This window comes from Callithrix jacchus, chromosome 16, assembly GCF_049354715.1.
Source record: "Callithrix jacchus isolate 240 chromosome 16, calJac240_pri, whole genome shotgun sequence".
Lineage (NCBI taxonomy): Eukaryota > Metazoa > Chordata > Mammalia > Primates > Cebidae > Callithrix > Callithrix jacchus.
The window spans coordinates 88,731,942-88,753,041 of NC_133517.1; the positions used below are offsets into that span (position 1 = coordinate 88,731,942).

Genomic DNA, 21,100 nt, shown 5'->3' on the forward strand with positions numbered 1-21,100 from the left:
ACATAAATGTTCAGCAAAATTCAGCAGTGAAGCCATCAGGTCCAGGGCTTTTCTTTGCTGGGAGACTCTTTATTACAACTATTTTGTTGTTGTTATTTTGATTCTACAGTAAAAACAAAATCAACAGCTAAATGACTCAACTGCAGTTGTACCAGTGAGAATCTCGGGAGCCTAGCAGAAGATTATGCTGGGAAAAGTTCAGGGAGCTAAGCTGAGATTTTTTGCTGCCCACCACAGGTAAGAGAAATTTTGGAGTTTAAATCTAACCAAGTTAGGTGGGCTTAATAAACACTTTAGGCTTTCCGTTGGATTAGGAATGGAGACTACATGCCTCAAAAGAGCACCAAGACTAAAACGTAGACTTGTCTTAACGAAGAAAACCAGGTCTCCCAAATTAAAAGCAATCTATTTGTAATTTAACTGCCTGCTAGAACAAGACACACCACTTTTCAGAGGAAGATCTAGAGTGTCTGCAATGTGTTACTCAAGGCATAACAATAAAAAATTACTAGACATGTGATGAAATGGGAAAATGTGACTTATACTCAATAGAAAGTGACCAACCAAGGACCTAGGTGTTAGAATTGGCAAAGAGAGACTTTAAAATAACTATGACAAGTATGTTAAAACATCTACAGGAAAAGATGGATATAACATATAAAGAAATGGGTAAATGAAGACTAAAGATTGGAAAAGCAGAAATGCAACTGACTTTATTAACAGACAATATGATCCTATATGTCTCCAAAAATCTATTAACTCTAGTAAGTGAATTCAGCAAAGCTGTAAGATACAAAGTCAGTATTTCCATATTGTTTCAGTGACAATTAGAAAATGACATTTAAAAATAAATACTCCCAAAGAAAGACAAAAAAAAAAAGAAAAAGAAATAAATATGCTTTATACTAGTGTCAAAAATATAAAAATTCTAAGAATAAATTTAAGAAAAGATATAAAATATCTCCACTTCGAAAACCACAAAACAGAAAAAAGAAACTAAGAAACCTAGATAAATGTATGCGTTTGTCATGCACTTGGCTAGTTGCAAGACTCAATATTGTAAAGCTGTTCTTCTAGCCCAAGTAATCTATAAGATTGACGCACTTCTAATTCAGAATGGGTTTTTGCTGTAAATTAATAATCTAACTTGAAATATTATGTTACGTGCAAATGCAAGGACCTAAGAATCAACATCTTGAAAAAAGTAAAAGAAAATGTTGGAGTACTTAGGGTAACTGATTTTAAGACTTATAGCACAATATTAATTAAGACACTGTATTATTTGCTTAAGGAAAGGCAAATGGTTGAATTACACAGAAAAGAGAATCCAGAAATAGGCCTTCCCATATATTCAGCCTATTGACAAATACATTGGCAACTCAACAGGTGAAAGAATACTTTTCAGCAAATGATGCTGGAATAACTGGATATCTGTATATTTTGACCTGTATATCACAACATATTAAAATTTTACCTAGGCCAGGCACAGTGGCCCATGCTTGTAGTCTCAGCACTTTGGGAGGTCCAATTGGCAGGATTGCCTGAGTCCAGGAGTGCAAGATTAGATGGGCAACATAGTGGACCTTATCTTTAAAAAAAATTAGCCTCAAGTGGACTGTTAACCTAAAAATAAAAGAGAAAATTGTAAATTCCATAGAAGGAAGCATAAAGAAGCATTCCATCTTTGTAGTCATGGAATAGGCAGTGATCTTTGGTATATAAAAAGCACTAACCATAAAAGAAAAAAAATTGATAAAATGGACTTTATCAAAATTAGTAACTGCTGCTCATCCAAAGACACTTTTAAGAAAATGAAAATGTAAGTCACTACTAAGGCTTAGCAGAATTGTATTACATAGGTTGGATGTAATGAGGAGATGTGTTTATTGAAGGTCTCTTCATTTTAGATTCTTGCAGAAGAAAAATAAATACAATAAATCTAAAAAGTTCAGAAGGTGAGACTTGAAAAATGGGCAAAAGAGGTGGAAGTTTGAATAATAATGTTAATATCATCTTACATGAAAAGTGTAGAGATAAATTTGACAGCTGATGGAATAAACAGTAGCAATTTCAGTATAATAAAGCTAGAAAGTAAAAAATAGAAATCAAGTAGTAATGTAATTATTAAAACTGATAGGAAGGAAAAAGAAATAGGAAGTAAATGAGTGAACTAAATCTTTATTCTCTATAGCTGGGAGTCAACAAATGATATTCAAAGTTGGTAAACCAAGAAAATATCAGTAAAATCTTGTTATTTGGAGTTATCTGTATTAATAATTGAGTGAGAAAACAAACATTTAACCTCTGGAAAACTGGTTTAGGAATGGAAAAGAACAGAAAAGGGAACTTTGCATTTTGTTTTATGTCATTCTCTAATAATTAGACTTTTTTCCCCATGCATGTGTATTTATTGACTTCTTTTAGACAAAGATGGTAGATAAATAGATAGTAGGAAGGGAGAAAGGATAGGATGGGGAGAGGAAAACTTACATACCTAGAGGTTAACACTGCATAGTGAGATTTTAGGTGATTATTTTTTCTTCATTATATCTTTTTGTATGGCTTGGATATTTTACAATGAGTAGGTAATATTTTTGTAAACGTAAGAGGAAAATAAACTGTTTCCTCCTTGTAAAAAAGAAAATCTTAAAACAAAAATCAACTTTGCTGAGTATTTTATTGCCTCCTGTAAAATAACATCTGGTGGTTTTGGAGCTATCTTGTGGGAAAACACTTTTCATAATGTCAAAGTATTATTAACTTCTTGATTTACATCAGTATGTTACATTGAATACAAACCACTGTTCTTTCACTGGATGAAGTCTGGAGAGTTCTCAGCCTCAAAGTGCCAGGTAGGACTGAAGAATAGTTGCCTACTACTTGAGCAGAAAGTTCTCACGATAATAGAATTGCTGTCAAATAACACTGAGTTCTTAGCAATTGCTATGGAAGAAATCCAAAAAATACCCTTATGGTAGTGTCTTTACTATTTGTACTGACATAAGCTCTTTTGGGATTCTTCTCTAAGATTAGGTTTACACCCATAATTATGTCATCATGTATGCAGAAGTGCCTTTTTTTTTTTGTTTTTGCTCAGTTCATGTAACTTGTTTATAAGCCTGGAAGAGCAATAGCCAATGGTGATGTTCAGAGCCATCTGCCACTTAGATACCAAAACCTGTTGTAGTGTTCCCACTAGAGCTGTGATGTTGGTTCATCTATATCTTAAATTAGGTGTGTAGGGAGTAAATTACAGGCCCATAGGAATGCATTTTACAGCAAACAGAGTAGTACTCCAAAAACTAGTCATCAGGTTATCTTGGCCATCGTAAATTGAGCACATCTGGGAATTATTCTCAGGAAAACGCTGGGTAGAAGCTCTGACTAGTGGCTTGAACTTTGTTTACTACTGCAAGGACTGGAAAAAAATAAGGCACATATAAAGCTACAGTGTGTAATCTACCAAAGTTAACCCCAAGATATTAATACTGAAACTTTGATCATGAATTTTCATTAATTTTGTTAGATTATATTAATGGGTTATGATAGACTCCTTCACAAATGGCATTAAAATGTTTCCAATTCTCCCATTTATTTAGTCTCAAATCTGGATCAGGTATTTACAATACAATTTCTGCTACAGATGTGCATTTTTTAAAAATTGAAGTTAGGTTTCTCTAAGAACCTTGCTTAAAGAAATATAGCAAAATAGTTAAAGGGGGATTTTGAGGTCAGACTACCTGAATTTGAATCTTTTAAGCTCCATTTGCTGTAGGACTTTACTTAACACACTCAATGGGAACCTTTTTCTTTACTCCCATTTTCCCATTTATACATGAGTTTTCTCATCTCAAATGGGAATAAAGTCGAACTTATAGGGTGTTATAAAATTAAATAATGTAATTTATCTAAATCACCTAGGGTAATGATTCCCAAGGTTTTTGTACACAGGATTTGCCTGAGGAGTTTCAAAACATATTGATCTCTGTGTCTCATCCCAACTGATTGTGCTTCAAAATTTTCTTAAGGTCCTCAAGTAATGCTACTGTGCAGGCAAGTTTGGGAATCTTGACCTAGTGCATAATAGTACCTGCATACAGGTGCATATGGTCCAAGTGTTTTATAAACATTACCTAATTTAAATGTTTGTAACAATCCTAACAAACATGCACCATATTATCCTCAATTTCCAAGTGATAAACTGAAATTTAGAGATACTTGGTAACATTTGCAAGGCCAGATAGCTACTACTAAGCAGAGTTGACATATATAAGCCAATTTGTCTGAATCCAAAGTTCAGACTCTCAGTTATAATGCTGTCTAGCCCCAAGAGAGTTTCCTATTTGTAAATTTCACACACTCAACTGAGGTAGAGTATATTGACAATATCAGCTTCAGAAAAGAAAAAGAAAAATTCGGAGTTGGTAGTGCCTACTCAGTAAGTCATAGAAACAACCAATTTTTTTTTAATATGAAGTAATTTAATTAATAAGTTTGAAGTAGTAATTTATATACATGTTGAACTTGGTATCTTACAGAGAATACAACTTTTCAAGCACTTACAGAATGCTGACAAACATCATTCTCTAGGTCACAGAAAAGCCTGCAACAATTTTTTATATTCTACTTTAAGTTCTCGGATACATGTGCAGAATGTGCAAGTTTGTTACATAGTTATACACGTGCCGTGGTGGTTTGCTCCATCCATCACCTCATCATTTACATTAGGCATTTATCCTAATGCTATTCCTCCCCTAGTCTCCCACTCCCCGACAGGCCCCAGTGTGTGATGTTCCCCTCCATGTGTTCATGTGTTCTCATTGTTCAACTCCCACTTATGAGTGAGAACCTGAGGAGAAACCAACTTTTTAATCACTTCTCTCAGTGATCTCAAGCTAATGGTCAGCCTGAAAGGATGGCAAAGACTACTGAAAATTATTGCAGAGAGTTGGATAATAAGATTAGCTATGTTTCTCATTTATTAATGTCATTTCCTTTTACTAAATAGTCCTCAGTTCTATTGAATTTTTAATGGACTTTTGCATTAAAACTCCCTCAAGATTGTTCCTAGATGCATGGGGGACTCAAAAGACAAAGATAACTTCTAAAAATTATACTCAGCACTTACTTTTCATGTATCTATACTATAGTAGTTAGTATTTGCTGTGAACTGGACTAATGTGGGTTCCAGCCACAATAATTCACACATGGTCTATGTTCAACAAAGCGCAAGATACAAGTAATAAAACATCACCATCTATTACCTGTGAGCACATCCCTCACAGAACCATCTTGAACTGAATTTTTGATTCTGTCTTCTCAGGGCCAGCTAGAATAACTGAAAGATGTTTTCTATTCTCTACCATAATACTTGGGTAACCAACTAAAGAAGAAGAACAAAGTTGGAAGACAAATACTATCTGGTTTCAAGGCACGATGTTACTCAAGATAGTACAGAATCAGCATAAAGACAGACAAACAGATCAATGGAACAGAATAGCGAGCCCAGAAATAAATCCACACGTGTATTAGCAACATTTTTGACAAAGGTGCAAAGGCAACGCAATGGAAAACGATAATTGTTTTCAACAAATGGTCCTGAAACACTTGAATATGCATATGAAAAAAGCATACTCTGATTCATACTCTTTACCATATACAAAAATCAACTCAAAATGGATCAAAGATTTAATGTAAAACCTTAAAACTTAAAAAAACTTCTAAATAACAATGTATGATAAGACCTTTGAGATCTTGGGCCTTGGGTTAGACAAATATTTCTCTTTTTTGAGACAGAGTGTCACTCTGTTGCCTAGGCTGGAGTGCAGTGGTGCAATCACAGCTCACTGCAACCTCAAATTCCTGGGCTCAAGTGATCCTCCTGCCTCAGCCTCCAAAATACTGGGACTACAGGCATGTACCGCCACACCCACCTAATATATTATTATTCTTTGTAAAGACAGGGTCTCACTATGTTGCCCAGATTGATCTTGAACTCCTGGCCTTAAGCTCTCCTCTCACCTTGGCCTCCCAAAAGCACAATCCATAAGAGAAAACAATAAAATAAAACTTCATATGTGCAAATATATATCTGATATGGTACTTATAGTCAGGATATAAAAAGAACTCTCAAAACTCAATAATAAGAAAACAACACAATTTTTAAAAAAAAGCAAAGAGTGTGAACAGTTACTTCATCAAAGAAGTATATGAATAGGAAATGAGCATATTAAAAGATGCATAATATTATTAGACTAAGAGCAAATTAAAACCACAATGAGATACCACTGAACACCCAACAGAAAGTCTACAATGAAAATAACAGAACGTCTACAATGAATATACCAGGTATTGGTGGGCATGTGGAACAACTGGAAGAAACTGAAGTGGCTCAGCCACTCTGGAAAAAATTTGGACCGCTTCTTAAAAAGTTAAACACACATCTACTCTAGTATCCAGCCATTTCACTCCTAGGTATGAACGGAACCATACAAAGATTTGTCTACAACTATTCACAGCACTTTTATTTGTGATAGCCAAAAACTGGAAATCATGCAAATGCCCCATCAACAGGTGAGTGGATCAGCAAATATAGTGTATCTATTCTTCAGGAATGAAAAGTAATGAACTACTGATACATACAGTAACATGAATGAATCCCAGAATAATTATAGTGAGTAAAAAAAAAGCCAAACAATAAAAGAGTAAATACTCTAAGCATAATTTTATTTATATAAAATTTTAGAAAATGCAAACTAATATATAGTGATAGAAAGCAGATCAGTGGTTCCCTGGGCTGGGGAAGGGGAAGTAGGAATAGTTAAAAAGAGGCATGAGTATTATTCGAAGAAAAATTAATGCAGAAACAGAAAAACAGATACCACATGTTCTCACTTGTGAGAGCTAAACAGTGAGTACATATGGACACAAAAATGGGAACAATTAACATTGGAGATTCCAAAACAGGGGTAGGATGAGTGGGGGAAGGGTTGGAAAATTACCTATTGGGAATTATGCTCATTACTTGGGTGAACAGCTCATTAGAAGCCCAAACCTCAGCATCACACAATGTACCCATGTAACAAACCTGCATATGTACCCCCTGAATCTGAAAAATAACTAAATAAATAAATAAATAAAATGAAGCATAAGGAAACTTTTGGAGGTAATGGACATGTGTATTATCTAGCTTGTGGTGATGGTTTTATAGGGGTATGCATACATCAAAACCTATATACTTTTTTTTACTTTATTGTGGTAAGAGCACAACGTGAGATTTACCCTCTTAGCAAACTGTTAAATATACAATATATTTACTATTATATACTTTTTATGTACTCAAATATATGCAGTTTATTTATGTCAATTATACTTGAATAAAGCTGATAAAAATTAAAATTAAAAAATACTCTTTTTACTTAAAGACTTCATTAGCTTAATAGAGGAAGCATTGGCAAGTATGGTGAGGATATTTTTGTTTTATATTTGTTTCTTTTGATCATAAACTGCAGTGATTTTTGATAGAGTTAGATTTCTCAGTTTTCAGCAATAAGAGTTACTGTGTTAAAGGCCTGTTTTATTATTTAAAGACACTACAAATATTTTAATCAATTGTCTGGGAGAAAATAGAAACTCCTTCTAACTCAAAAAGAAATTAGGTGTACCACATATCAAAGAAGGTTGCATAAAATTTTATGATGCAAATTGTTTTAAAATTCAATAATTGGCAAGTGTGTTCAACAGTTTGCAGATTTATCTCAGATACTATGACCCATTTATTAAATCAGGCAACTATAAAAGAGCACCCCCGGTAAAGACATGCATTCTTATGAATAAAGATATATCCGCCACACTCAAGTACATTTAATATCAGAGCTTCAGTTTCTGAAGCTTTCTTTGTCCTTTTTGGCCTTTCTTTTTGAAAGGTAAATGGCACAACAGATTTTTTAAAGACAAAGTTACATTTCAATAAGCTACTCTTGGGCTTTTTTCATGTTCTGTGCTTACAGTTATTTATTGCTGTATAAAGGTTACAGGTAGGTAAATATGGCTAAAGGTCAATAAAACAGAACATTTTACAGAACACCCTATTGGTTTAACATATTAAAACTTTTAGCATTTAAAATTATTTTAAAGGATGAATATCTTAGAATTATGAGACCAAAGATATTCATAGCATATCTAAATGGGAATAGATGTTTTTCAAATATTGACAGAGAAGATTCCATAACTTGCTTTTGTAATCTAGCTTATAGTAATTCTACCCTAAAAGAAAGGTTTAAAAGTAAAATCCTGCTTATTCGGAATTTTAGTAATGAAATTATAATAATTAAATATTGTGGCTTATAGGAATTGCCATATATTATATATCTGGATTTCAAATTTTTGAAATAAGTCAAATATAAAAGGCACTAAAGTGAGACTCTACAATACCTAAAAAATTTTTGGAAAAAAAGATAAAGCGAGAGGAATCACTCTACCTCAATACAAGACCTATTACATTGCTATAGTAATCATCATGGTGTGCTATTGATATAGGAAAGTGTGGGTAGTTTGATGGACTAGAATAAAGAACCCAGAAACAGACCCATCCTATGTCAATAGCCATAGCCTGGTTAGTACATTATAGTTTTGCAAGCTATTGCCCTTGTGAGAGACTAGGCAAACGGTACAAAGGATTTCTTTGTATTATTTCTTAAAACTGAATATGAATCTCTAATTATCTCAAAATAAAAAGTTTAATTTAAAAAATATAATAAATAAAATATGTTTCTGGTTTGTTTTAAAATAAAATACAAGATTTTATGGTTTTGTTGGGGCTTTCGAGGACGAGTTATACATAGGACTATAAAAGAAAAAAAAGATCTGTTATTTTTTTTAGACAGAGTCTCCCTCTGTAACCCAGGCTGGAGTACAATGGCGCAATCTCAGCTAACTGCAACCTTCACCTCTTGAATTCAAGCAATTCTCCTGCCTCAGCCTCCCAAGTAGATGGGATTACAGGTGCATACTACGCCTGACTAATTTTTTTATTTTTAATAGAGATGAGTTTCACCATGTTGGCCAGGCTGGTCTCAAACTCCTGGCCTCAAGTGATCCACCCACCTCAGCCTCCCAAAGTGCCACAGTTACAGGTATGAGCCACTGTGCTCGGCCAAAAAAGTCTTTTTTGAAATTTCTAGTTAATTGGGTTTTCAATGAAAGGGCATTACCATACACATAATTACATTATTAAAACCTCTGGTAGTTCCAGCAATTACCCTGTAATCTTTTCCAGGGGCCAGGAAGGTGAGCCTTAGTTCGTTGTCAAACTGGGAAGCTGATGCTGTCTTCATGTGCAACCTGTGTCTACGTCATCTGTGCAGTTATCATGTAATACGGTAAGAAAAAAATATTCTTCATCACAGCACCAGAATACTTAGATTTTGCCTGTATCTATTCCATAGTCTTGAAATATACAAAAACATCATCAAGAATACACAAAATGGAAATAACTCATTAAAATATTTACATGAAATTACTTTTGCACACTGTGTAAGCAAGTAATTCAACCTGAAGTGTTACAATGGATATTTGTGAAGGTTTGTTTTTTCTCTAAACTAAGATCTTTCCTGTGTTTTAGAAGAGTTTAATATTATAATAGTGAGCTGGTAAAAATGCAATACCTTTTGAATTAGATAAAAAGTTTTCAAATATAATCTCATAAATATTTTTAGAGCTTTGGAAGCTTATAGATTGTTGGAAACATTTCACAAAATGCTTTTTCAAAGCAAATTTTTGTAAATGTTAAAAAGATAAATAAAAGTTATCATTTTTTTGTCACTCCATTCCCATTGCAACCATCTTGATTCATACCCTTACCTCACTTGACTTGTCTGAACAATTTAATCAGCTTAATGATTGTTTTGCTTCTGACTTATTTCTCACCTCTCACCCCTAATCCATCCTCCAGACTACCCTGAGTGATTTTCCTAATAAGCAATCTGCTCACACCCTCTCTGCTGGAAAACTAATCATTGCTTCTGATTGCCTAAAATACAGTCTAAACTCGGCTTCACATTTGAGATCCTCTGAAATCTAGGCCCAGCTTCCCATGCTAGTCTTACACGTGCCATTCCTAAATGCCCTCCCATACTCTATGCAGGCCATACTTTGTCTTCTCAGAACACACCATGCTTTTCCTTGTGCAAGTTCTTCCATCTAGAATGTCTGTCTTTGTCTCTGCCTGGTTAATTATATCACTTCCTCACTGAAGCTGTCCTCAACATCCTAAGACAGTTCATCACTTCTTCTTTTTGCTCTCATAGGATTTTATATGGAATAATAACTACTATTTATTGAGCGCTTACTAGGTACCAGGCACTGTGCCTAACTAAGCATTTTACAGACGTGATCTCACTTAATCTTCCCAGCAGCCCTATGAGGTAATGTGGCCTTTTAATGGTGTCTTCTCATTCATTGTTTTCCTGTCTATATCCTCATTAGAAGAGACTAATCTTCCTCATCTTATCTGAACCACTTTCTACTATAAAAATCTGATCAAATTAGGCACTCAATAAATGTTTGTTGAGTGAGTGACTGATGGAATGAATCTAGTAAAATACATAAATTCAACAGAGCACTCTAGAAAGTAATGTGTTAGAGAAGATTGACTTTACCATACTCAAATGCAGCCAGAACCCCGAGAATATGCTTCCTAATCCAAGTAGCTCTCTCTTTGCCTCTGGCATGCTGCTTGAAATCCCCACAGTTCTCAAAAATGCCTTCCATTTTTTTATTTTCTATTCTTACTGCCACCAACCTAGATTAGACCCTATCTTTTCTCTTACTTGATCTACTCATTGACTTTCAGAATCTCTTAACGTTATGACTTTATATCTTAGAAAAGGTATAAAGCAATATCTTCTCAGAAAAGGTATAAAGTAATACCATCCACCTAAATACAAGTCATATTATATACTGCTCAGCCACGTGCGGTGGCTTGCACCTGTAATCCTCATACTTTGGGAGGCCAAGGCGGGCAGATAGCTTGAGCCCAGGAGTTCAAGACCAGCCAGGCAACATGGCCAAACCCGTCTCTACAAAAAGTACAAAAATTAGCCAGGCATGTTGGTGGGCATCTGTAGTCCTAGCTACTCAGGAGGCTGAAGTGGAGGTGGTGAGGTGGAGGATCACCTGAACCTGGGAGGTCAAGGCCATGAGCTGTGCTTGTACCACTGCACTGCAGCCTGGGTGACAGAGTAAGAGAGACTCTCTCAAAGAGAGAGAGAGAGTATGTATTTCTCTTGCTCAAAAAACATACCTTTTCTAGAAGGGATCTTACCTCCCAGTCTGAATTTCGGAAATCTCCAGAGTCTGGCCCCAAATTTATCTCCCACTACATTCTAAACTCTATAGTCCAATTAACCTGAGAGAGTCCCCATTCTTACCTCTGTGCCTTAATTTATTGTAATCATTCTGTCCATCTGGGCTGCCTCTTTCTCCACATTGTTTATAAAAATTCGATGTCTTCCATGACGCTTTTCTAGAACACACCAGTCAGATATATGCTTTCTCCCCATGTGCGTGTTCTACTGACAGCTTATAAGAAACATTTTGAATTTTAAACTGTCTACCATAGGCAAAAGTTAGCTCTTTGAGTAATCAAGTAGACCTTTTCAGTTAAGTGCCCTCCTCATAAATGATCTTCTTTTTGAAGGTGTGTTCTTCCCCATGCCAGGTGAGTCCTCTGCAGTTGTGATTCTACCAGATTAGCCTCTTTCTTGAAACATATTCAAGTTGATCGGGAATGGAAACCTGATCATGCTGGGCTAGCTAGATTCTCTCTCCAGAGACTATGTACTTGGGACTAAAAAAAGCTTTTTAACCTGAGTGTGTCTCCTAAATGGAAGAGCTGGGAATGAGATAATTGTTGCCCATAACCAGTAGTGATAAACCTGGAGGGTGGGTCCCTTCAGACTGACCTCTCTGCTTACGTTAGTAAAAGGCAGCCCTGGCCCCATGTAGTGGCTCATGTCTGTAATCAATCCCAGCATTTTGGGAGGCCTAGGCGGGCGGATTGCTTGAGCTCAGGAGTTTGAGACCAGCCTGGGCAACATGGGGAAACCATATCTCTACAAAAAATGCAAAAATTAGCCTGGTGGGTGTGGTGTCATGTACCTGTAGATCCAGCTACTTGAGAGGCTGAGGTAGGAGAATCACTTGAGCCCAGGAAGTTAAGGCTGCAGTGAGCTGTATTTGCACCACTGTACTTCAGCCTGGGTGACAGAGTGAGATCCTGTCTCAAACCAAACCAAAACAAACAAACAGCAAAAGGTAGCCCTCTAGGTAGGTGCAGCTTCAGATGGTGGGCTCAAATGTATAATGTATGCAGTGACCTTGGGTAGCCATAGCATTGTCTTTTATAGCTAAACAGGCAGAGAAAGGATGGACCAAATATGTAGGGGCAAAAAGAATAAGCAGAGAGAGGGAGAGAAAGAGCACATGAGAGTGAGCTGCTGTGGGTTCCTGTCAGCTTTCCTGATACTGGGTTAGACCCTATAGAAACACCATTGCTTGTGTTTTTCTTGAGAAAATCCAGTTTTCTTTCAGCAAACTCCCTTTTAGGTTTAAGGGCAAAATACTTATTGTTTTAGGTGTCTAATCCCTCAAGGTCCAGGGTAGCTTTTTAGAGTAACTAGCAATGCCAGGCACCTGGTGGACACATGTTGAATGTAGATTGGACCACTGGTTTTTAACCTTGACTATACATTAGCAATACCGGGGATACTTTTAAACCTATCCTTAGCTGCATCACACAGGAGACCAGTTGAATTCAAACTGGGTTAGGTGAGAGGGCACACTCATTGGTATTTTTTAAAGCTTCCTTTAACCCACTTGAGATCAGGGTTTATCTTCATTTGGTTAGATGTTATATAACTATATAAACTGAGGGACAGCTGGTAGCATACTAAGCCATTTGCATTTACTAACTCATTATCATTTACTAACTCATCTATGTTGATTCAGTGATTGGATCACACCATCTTGAGAAAGAAGTGAATAGTTAGGGTAAGGATTGCATTGGCAGTGGTGGAGGAAAGTTTATAAAAGAAAGGAAGGACATGTGCCGAGTTTAGTACCTAGTTGAACCGAACAGCAAATTACCAGAGCACAGGAGTAGCTGCATAAACCAGCAACTGATCAAGCAATAGGAAATGGGTTACCATGGTCTATTTCATGTCAAAAATATGAAATTTGAATTTCTAAAATACTTTTTTTTAAATTTGCTATAATTTTAGTTTGAAGGTCAAGCCAAGACAATGTAACATCCTAGTAAGATCAGCATAATCTCTAGGTCAGCGTTAAAGCCCTATGTCTAATTATTAGTTCTATATTAATAATTTAATGAGAAATGATATTAGGAGGCAGCATAAACTTTTAAGAATACTAAAATGTGTATTTTAAAGTCTCTTTTTTTGATTTTTCCACGCCTTTCTCTTAAAGTAGATATGACTACATCCTGCTTAAAATGTTGGTACTGTACCTCTTCTTAATGTATTATTTTGTATTGTGGCTATTTCAGTGCTTATCTTTTGTCTTCTATTAATTACAAGCTCCTGGAAAAAGCAGTCATGATTTTCATCTTTGTAGCCCCCATAAGAACCATTCTTCAATTTATAGCACGTTACTTTTACGTGCTGTGTTAGATTTATCAGTGAGGCATAAGTTCTGCTGCAAATAATGGTAAACCCTGCAGTGGCTGAAACTATGGCTTTATTATTCTCATATAACAAGAAGTCCAGATATAGGCAGGCCAATGTTGGTGCAGCTTCTCAAGGAAGCATTAGGGACACACATTCTTCTCATCTTTCTGCCTCTTCTGTCCTAAGTGTTTAGCCTGTCACTTCATGGTCACAAATTATCTGCTGCACCTCTAGGCACTGCATTTGTTGAAGACAAGAAGGAGACAGGTTCAAAAGACAAAATTGGGTTGGGTGCGGTGGCTCATGTCTGTAATCCCAGCATTTTGGGAGGCCAAGGCGGGAGGATTGCCTGAGCCCAGGAGTTCAAGACCAGCTTGGGCAACATGGTGAGACCTCGCCTCTACAAAAAATACAAAATACAACAACGACAAAAAATTTAGCCAGGTGTGGTGGCACATGTTTATAGTCCCAGCTACTTGGGAGGCTGTGGCAGGAAGATCACATGGGCCTGGGAGGTAGAGGCTGTAGTGAGCTGTGCAATTGCACCACTGTACTCCAGCCTAGACGACAGAGCAAGACCCTGTCTGAGAAACAAACAAACAAAACAAAACAAAAAGACCAAAAGGAACATTCCAGTCCAGTCTATCCTAAAAGTTTTCCTGGAGTCTCAGACAGTAACAGCTCATTGATCAGAACTAGACACATGACTACTCCTGGGCCAATACTGGGAGATGTCTAGGAAGAAAGAAATTATGGATAAGGGTTGGGTCAGCCAGAAACATTATGCCACAAGGTTTGATTTTAATTGGAGCTGAAGGGAATATTAAAGATTACTTGGTACCCCCTACTGAGATCTGACAGTTGAGAAAACAGAGGCCCAGAAATGTCTGAGATCCATAGCCAGGTGATGGCAGAAGAGAAACTAACCAAAGATGCAGCTATTATAATTCCTAAGCCATTTCACATTCCATATATCTGTACATGGACCATTAGAAGTACCTATTTTGGAAGCTACAATTCATTTCCAAAGACAGAATTTAGAACACTGGAACTTTATTTCAGCTGTCTGCAAAATAACCTTCCCCTTCCTATAAATCTTCAAAGCAGCAAATAGGAAGAAAGATCTTTTAGTCTTTTGACTTGAAAGATGGAAAAATAAACTGCTCAAAATTTCTGTAGGACATGTCCTTCATCAGTTGTCCTCTTGCTCTTTATAATATGGGGGGTTGTTTGTAAAATCTCACATGCATAAGAAATTCAATAAACAATGAAAATCCAAAAGTGTTCAAATATAGTCCCAGTTTTCTCTTCTTCTTTTGTATACACTGCCATTTATTTTTTTTCCTAGAAATTTTTTTTAAACTTATTTTGCTATCAAATGATCTTAATCCTGGTCCTTGGCCAAAAATGAAACAAAAAAGGCTTTGCTAAGTGTATACCATTGCAAGAATTATCAATCATAATTTTTCTGTTTCCTTAAATGACCTGTTCTAGCTCCCTAGCCATGATATTCGCATTGCAGCAAGAAATATAAAAATGTATCTCCATTTCAAACAACTAATGTTCTACAAAAGTGTTGATTATTACTTCTCTATAGCTATGTGATTTTTATCATTATAAGTGTTCATCAAGTACCACTTATACATCTTTCTTTGTGAAGTATGATAGTTTCAGTTCCTATCCTTTAAGAACTTACAATATGATATGTCAGAAATAGAAGCATGCAAGCTATATTTAAACTGGGCATAGTAGAGACTCTATATAAATATGTCATTGGAGGCTTTCCTAATACCACCATTTTAGGCTACCACTGTTATAATAAGCTTTTTTCATCATAGTAAAAATGAGTCAATAAAGTGAGGTTCCTACAACTAAAGGTTAAAGGTACTCAGACCAAGGTTCACTTCCCATACTATAGACCAGGATATCTTGTTTCTCTGAAATCAGTTCTCATCTATAGTGGTGGTAAAAATAAAAAGCCCCAGTTATTGAATTATAGCAAGAATTAAATAAAATAAGCTTAACATAGTTTCCCACAAATAGTTAGTGCTGAATAAGTAATAGCTATTGTTAAGTTTAGGTTGACATAATTAAACAACAAGAGAGTAGATACATGTCTTTGAAATAGTAAATCATGTTAAAACAAATAAGATGTATTTTTATCCTGTTCAAACATATTTGGACCTAGATTTTGTGGACTTATAATTTTTCATAAATATGTCAGAAGCCTTATACATAAATGTTTAGCATATATGTTTTTATATCATTCATTCATCTGCTGCAATGTGCAGCTATTTTATACCACTTTAAGGATTTATTCAGCAATAATCTGGCTACCATCACCAAACTCTGTTAGGGAGAATGGTTTCCATGAAAATTTTACTTCATAGGCTATCACTTTAAATAGAGGGAGGTGCAGCAAAAAGATGTTTTATCATAAATTTTGTAATAACCCTACATAGTTTTCCTAAGTCAATTTTAATCTGTTTGGGGTGTGTAGTTTATCGGTTATATTTCAGTTTCCATGGCAACAGATGCAATCATTGCATACACATTCTGCAGCTGGGTAGACAGGCAGTCTCCTCTGAGACTTCAACTTGCAAATAAAGCAGTGTGTGAGTAAGAGGCAAGCATTCTTCTCCAGGCGACTTAGCACTGCACTTCTAGGATACCAGTCTCAGGTGATAGCCAAAGCAAGGCTTCCAAATACAACTCTTTCTCCAGGTTTCTCATGGAACAATTGAGACGTCTTTAACCAGGGCATGAAGACACTTCCACTTCTGCTTTTAGAATCTGGTACTTTAGTTAAATAAAACAATGAAAAATCGTACACTAAGTACCTGGTTCTAATCCATCTCTTAGGATTTCCTATGTTTTTGAAGTGGAAATTTATAAAAACACAGTTAAGCTGTTCTGAAAATAAAACTTAGATGATGAAAAATAAAATTATAGAAATCACCACAAAAAAGTAGGAACCAAAGAAACTTCCAAAACAAAAATTAATTAAGATTCTTTGATGATACTGTGAAACTGAGATTCTGTATTCATTTGAGCTAGCTACTTCTTCTAAACACACTGAAATGTTTTATACATAATTGATGCTGTTAAAAAAATAGTTTAACTTTTTGTTATGGAAAATTTTAAACATACTCAAAATTAAAGAGAATAATGTAATAAGCCTTTATGTACCCACCTTCCAATTCCTCAATTATCAATATTTTGGCACTTGTTTTATCTATATACTCTGCACAAATTTTTTGCCAGATTATATTAAAGTGAATCGTGTAATTTCACTCATAAATATTTACATCTCCAACTGATAAAGATATTTTTAAAAAGTAACAGTTAAGCTGTTATCTATAACAGCTAAAATGTGAACAACACCTAAATATTTGAAAAGTCTATTTTCAATTAATAATATAAAAGAGATTGATGTTGACAGTTGTATATTATTTTAAAGTCTTATAAATGAATTACTTCCATAAAAATTTTAAATCATTTATTTTTCCCGTGGAGAACAAAATACTTTGTAAACATTGTTTGTTGTCCTGAGTTTTTCTCACTCTCTTTCTAGAGGAGACATATGTAAACTTCTAGTTAGTTCCTATCATTTTACAATAATAAGGATACTCATTAAAGAAGTCAATCTTTGTTAACTGACGTAAGATTGGGGTTTCTCTGATTCAGTCTTCAGTTTCTCTTCAGCCCAGAAATAAGTACTGAGAAGTTATCATTTCCATGTATCTGTCATTGCTTAAAACTAGCTAGTATGAGCAGAACGGTGGCCATGGAAGTCAAAATCTGCTACGGAGTGTGTAACAACCCACCTGCCAAATCAACTAGAAGAAGAAAAGAAAAGAAAAAACAAACAAGCAAAACTTGCTAGTATGTTCATGAAATCTGTTTGTTTCATTAAAGGCCATTCACCAAGCTATTTTCCATGAAAACCTTTCTCTTAAAATGACTCTTGTTCCAGTTGTGATGTACCAGTCTGTCCTTGCCTTTCCACTTATCAACTTCTATGAGGATCTTTCTGATATTTTTCTTGTCAATTTGTTTGTGGCTTCTCTGCCTCTTTCTCTAGCTTTGGAGATGTCTTTATCTGCCTCATTTTTCTTTTTCCCCATTTTCATCTTTTGTTTCTTCTCTAATCTCTGCCTCTCCTTCCTACTTGTTAAATTATTGACCATAAGGTGATATTTCCTATTATTTGTCTTAAAAATAGATGACTGAGGATAACAGACCTAAATGTAAAATAAAAACTACAAATCTCCTAGAAAATAAAACAGTAGAAGACTTATATGAACTGGGGTATGTCAATTACTTCTTAAATACAACACCTAAGGCACAATCCACAAAAGAAATAATTGATAAGATAGACTTCAGTAAAATTAAAAACTTCTGCTCTGTGGAAGACAATGTCAAGAACATGAGATTACAAGCCACTGAATGGAAGAAAATATCTGTAAAAGACATATCTGATAAAGGACTGTAATCCAGAATACACAAAAACTGTTTAAATTCAATAAGAAACAATCTGATTTTAAAATGGACCAAAGACCTTAACAGACACATCGCCAAAGAAGCCATATAAATAGCAAATAAGCATATGAAAAGATGCTCCACATTACATGTCATTAGGGAAATGAAAACTTAAAAATGAGGTAACACTATATATCATCTATTTATATGGCCAAAATTCCGAATACCAATGACACCAAATACTGGCAAGTGGAGGAACAGGAATTCTCATTCATTGCTGGTGGAAATGCAAAATGGTGGAGCCACTTTGGAAGAAAATTTGATGGTTTCTTACTAAACAAGCTTTACCATATGATCTAATAATCATAATCTTCGGTATTTACCCAAAGGAGTTGAAAAGTTATGCCCACACAAGAATCTTTACAGAGATATTTATAACAGATTTATTCATAATTGCCAAAACATAGAAGCAACTAAGATGTCCTGTAGGTGATTAGATAAGTAAATTGATAATGTATGGTACACCCAGACAATAGAATAGTATTCAGCAGTAAAAAGAAATGAACTATAAAACCCTTAAAAGACATGAAGGAAACTTAAACACGTATTACTAAGTAAAAAAAGCCAAGCTGAAAAGGTTGCATACTGTATGATTCCAATTACATGACCTTTTGGAAAAGGCAAAACTATGAAGACAGCAAAAAGATCAGTGGTGCCAGAGTTTGGAAGAGGAGGAGGGATAACTAGGTGGAGCACAGGGTATTTTTAGAGCAGTGAAGATTCTCTGTGGTGTGGGATACTATAATGATGAATACATATTATCAGACATTTTTCCATAGAATGCATAACAATAAGAGTGAATGCTGGCGCTTTGGGTGCTTGTGGTGTGTCAATGTAGGTTCATCATTTGTGACAAATGTTCCAGTCCAGTGTGGGATGATGATAATGTGGGTTGTGGTGCATAAGGGGAGGTAGGAAAGTGGGGAATTGTATAAGAATTTGTATAAGAGATCTCTTTATCTTCCTCTTCATTTTGTTGTGAACCTACAACTGCTCTGTAAAAGAGTCTTTAAAAATAAGAAACAGATAAAACAAAGTCCTTTAAAAAATTAATTTAAAAATAAATGAGAGAAACATTTGGGGCTTCCTTAAAAGAATATAAAATTGTTTTTCACTTAAGTTTTTTTATTCTTTTAGACTGGTAGCCCTCTTAGCATGTTTTGTTAAAATACATATTTAAGCATTCTAATAGCTAGCTATACATTGTGTGTTCACTGAAGATGATTTCCAAAGAGTTCTAAGCAGTTTTGTTACTGGGAATTTTACTCATTCTCATGGCATGCATGCTCATAGGATAAAACATACCAACGCCCTGATATTTGGAAAGGGTCATATGGTTTAGAGAGCTTCAAAACATCACTCAGCAGGTAAGTGCAGACCACTTGCTAGTGCTCAGTTTTACCTAGAAAATTTATGGTTACTCTAATTGGACTCTGTCATTAAATACAGATTTTGTCAGCCTTATGAAAGCTTTAAATCTAGATGGCATCTTAGAGACTAGCCTAAAATTCTTTCATTTTACTCATTTGGAAATTAAGACTAAGGGAGGCCAAGGGTTGCCTAATAAGTTAGACATGGATTGAAAACTAGAACCTCAGTTTCCTGACTACCACTCCAGTACTTTCTAGAACTTTCCCTATAATTTCGGGAAATAAGGAATATGTCACGTGGTGTGAGAGGGCAGTGCTTGCTCACATCAGTATGAGATGCTCTGTGAGTTGTTTTTCCAGAGTCCGCGATCCTTTCACACTCTTTGAGTCAATGGGGTCTAGAACAATGGATCACATTAGTACAGTGGCTGGAACAAGAGTATGATGAAAGAAGGTTTAATTGGCTTTTATTGGCATCAGTGATTCAATGTATTTGTTGGCTTAATGCAGTTCCTGTAATTTTTATTCTGTTTCATTAATAAGTTCCCAAAGAGCTTGTCACTAGATTTGATTATATGATGACATGTAAATGAGAACAAAAGCCACATTCTTTTTTTGTGGATAAAGTGCCTTGCTAATATTGATGATGGGAAAAATAATAATATGCAGGCCCTAAATACTTGTCAAAGTGCTTTAATCCCAATGCCTTTTGCTCTCCAAAAGCAACCGCAGGACCTATGTTTTGGTTTTTCAACCCTCAAAATGGATAAGCTCTATTTTAAGGCATTATTAGCTTTATTTATTATTATCTCTTTCTTGCATGTATTTTCAAAATTATTAGCTTTATTTATATTTATGTTTAAAAGAACTCCCTTTAATAATATCATTTAAAAAAGAAATACAAAAATAATAATAATAAATGACACAGTTTCATTGAGAGAGTAAACAGTCAACAATTCATTGTAGTTTTTCAATAGGTTAGGATTAGAATTACTGATGAAAAACCACTGTCCTTCATTCTGTGTGTCCAATGAGAAAAACAAATCAATATTAGAAAATGTCACTTTGGTGAGGTTATTAACAACCTTAAATTACAGGGAGGTTCCTCTAAAGAGGAAAAAAGGATGATAAAACACATCTATTTGAAATGGCTTCAGAGTTTAAGCAAAGAGCATAGCCAAAAAATGTCCCACCCAGCAGGAAATGGTAACAGCCTTAAAATATTCCAGAGAAATAGACTGTTTCAACAAAAAGTTAGGGGGAAAAAATTCAACCCACGACATCAATTGAATTTTGACTGAGACTGTCAAAGACTTGGGCTGGAAAAACATAATGCCAGAGAATCTAAAATCCTTAAACAGCATTGGAAAATGCAGACCCTTGAGAAAAAAATGTAGGATAATGCATAAAAATAAGGTATGGATACTCATCACATGTTGTAATTCAGTGTTTTTCTTCCACATTAAGCTTTAAGTATAAAACTGAACAATGTCACCATATAGC

The 21,100-nt window shown here is 35.2% G+C and overlaps 1 protein-coding gene across 46 annotated transcripts in view; it reads left to right on the forward strand.

Moving 5' to 3' along the window:
• Nucleotides 1-21,100, forward strand: part of EIF3E (eukaryotic translation initiation factor 3 subunit E) — a 242,319-nt gene that overhangs the window by 132,582 nt on the left and 88,637 nt on the right. For 32 of the 46 annotated variants that reach the window (XM_078353293.1, XM_078353300.1, XM_078353296.1 and 29 more), the window contains 2 exons: nucleotides 110-237; nucleotides 9,278-9,380. In XM_078353293.1, coding sequence (XP_078209419.1) covers nucleotides 9,334-9,380 — 47 coding nt within the window. In that variant the 5' untranslated portion in view covers nucleotides 110-237; nucleotides 9,278-9,333. The remainder of the gene's footprint in view (nucleotides 1-109; nucleotides 238-9,277; nucleotides 9,381-21,100) is intronic. The other 14 variants (XM_078353312.1, XM_078353313.1, XM_078353308.1 and 11 more) reach the window with 1 other exon arrangement.